The sequence below is a fragment of the Microtus ochrogaster genome, unplaced genomic scaffold (genome assembly GCF_000317375.1).
Source record: "Microtus ochrogaster isolate Prairie Vole_2 unplaced genomic scaffold, MicOch1.0 UNK31, whole genome shotgun sequence".
Taxonomy (NCBI): domain Eukaryota; kingdom Metazoa; phylum Chordata; class Mammalia; order Rodentia; family Cricetidae; genus Microtus; species Microtus ochrogaster.
Genome location: NW_004949129.1, coordinates 2,194,479 through 2,196,714, shown reverse-complemented (window position 1 = coordinate 2,196,714; position 2,236 = coordinate 2,194,479). Strand labels below are relative to the sequence as shown.

Genomic DNA, 2,236 nt, shown 5'->3' with positions numbered 1-2,236 from the left:
AATAAATAAATAAATAAATAAATATTTTTTTTAAAAAAAAAGAAAGTTATCTTCCCTAATTTATATTTCTATTTAAGTTTAGAATTCAGCCATGCCCCCAAATCCACCTTAATGTGAGTTTTATTAAGTTTTAGTAAGACCAACAATTTTAAAGGTGTGTACATACCTTTGAGAGCCTTTTGCAATGTCTCCAAACAGCTGACCAAATGCTGATGCCCTCCAGAACTCATGATGACCCTCTTCTCCTGTATCAAATCACAAAACAATTGAAACAAAAACATCAACCAAAACAATGTTTCAGGTAAACACATGTTATCCTAGCAGGAAAGTTACTGACTGAAAATAGATCACAGATTCTTTTTTTTCTTTTGAGACAAGGTCTCTAGCCCAGGCTGGTATAGGCTTTCTAGCAATGGATGACCTTGAACTTCTGACCCTCCAGCTTCCACCTCCTGAGAATTTTTTTTTGGAGAGGGCATTTTTTTTCTTTTTTGTTTGTTATTCGAGACAGGGTTTCTCTATGTAGCCTTGGTTGTTTTGGAACTAGCTCTGTATATCAGGCCTCAAACTCAAAGATCTGTGTCTGCCTCCTGAGTGCTGGTATTAAAGGTGTGTGCCACCACTGCCAGGCAGGAGGGGAATATTTTGTAATATCAATTTATTTTTGTGTATGAGACAAAGAGTCACGTGGACACACATGGAGGTCAGAGTACAATGTCTCTGTTGGTTCTGTCCTTCCACCATGTGAGTTCTGGTATCAAATTCAGGCCATCACTCTTGGCAGCAAGCCCCTTTACCTGATGGATCATCCCATCAACCCAAAATATTTTATGGTCTGGAACTCCTCCTATAGCCTAAAATGGCCATCAGGCTAAGATTAGAGGTGTACACCACTCACTAACCTGCTATCCTGTCCACCTACCCAAGAAAAAAAAGTTCATATAGATGAATACATCCATACTCATATGTAATAGTAAAAAAGGTAATCTAGTATCTAAGCTTTGGGGGGAAAAAACTGTTAAGAATCCAAATGTCATTGTTGAGATCCACCTCCTACAGAAGTGTGACAACATTACCAAACTGTGGTGACGAATACCTTTAATCATAAAAGGATCTCTGTGAGTTTAAGGCCAGATAGGGATTTCAAAGACTGCCAGGGCTATGTAATGAGACCGTATTTCAAAAAACAAAACAAACACCTATCAGTGGTGGCTCACCCCTTTAATCGCAGCACTCAGGAGGCAGAGGCAAGTGGATCTCTGAAGGCCAGCCTGGTCTACAGAGTGAGCTAAGAGACAGTCACGGTTATACAGTGAAACCCTATCTCAAAAAACAACCAATAGGGGGCTGGAGAGATGGCTCAGTGGTTAAGAGCATTGCCTACTCTTCCAAAGGTCCTAAGTTCAATTCCTGGCAACCACATGGTGGCTCACAACCATCTGTAATGAGGTCTAGTGCCCTCTTCTGGCCAGCAAGCATACAGACAGAACACTGTATACATAATAAATAAATCTTTAAAAAAAAACAATAATTTAAAAGTTTAAAAAACAAAAGTAAACAAAAAAACAGAGAGATGGCTCAATGATTAAAAGCACTTGCTGTACCTGCAAAGGACCAGGGTTCAGTTCCTAGCACCCGCATCCTGACTCAAAATCTGTAACTGGTACCAGGAGTCCCAACACCCTCTTCTAAGCCTCCAAAAGGATTTCATTCACATGCTGTACTTACATACACACAGGCAAACACTCAGAAAGAGAAATAAAAATAAAAGAATCTAAAGAACATGGTGGCATATACCTTTAATTCCAGCATTAAGGAGACAAAGGCAAGTAAGTCGTTATGATTTCAAGACCTGCCTGGTCTATATACCAAGTTCCAGTGAGGGCAACACAGCAAGTCCCTGTCTGAAAAAAAAAGCTGGAAGGGCTGGAGAGATGGCTCAGCAAATAAAAGAGTATGTGTTGCTTTTGCAGCGGACCCAAGTTTGATTTTGCAGGTAACCCAAGTCACCGTCAAAGTCACTCATAAGCATCTGTGACTCCAGCTCCATGGGACTCAACAAATGCCCTCTTCTGACCTTACGTGGCCGACAGGTACAGACATGGTGCACATACATACAAAGATGAAATACTCACACATACAAAATAAAGTCAGTAAATAGAAATACATATATTTGCCGGGCGATGGTGGAGCATGCCTTTAATCCCAGCACTCGGGAGGCAGAGGCAGGTAGATC

At 40.6% G+C, this 2,236-nt stretch overlaps 1 protein-coding gene across 3 annotated transcripts in view; it reads right to left on the bottom strand.

The window, feature by feature from the left end:
• Med1 (mediator complex subunit 1) overlaps nt 1–2,236 on the bottom strand; it is a 46,971-nt gene that overhangs the window by 37,422 nt on the left and 7,313 nt on the right. For all 3 annotated transcript variants that reach the window (XM_005368295.2, XM_005368294.2, XM_026789846.1), the window contains exon 3: nt 167–245. In XM_005368295.2, the coding sequence (XP_005368352.1) occupies nt 167–245 (79 nt within the window). The remainder of the gene's footprint in view (nt 1–166; nt 246–2,236) is intronic.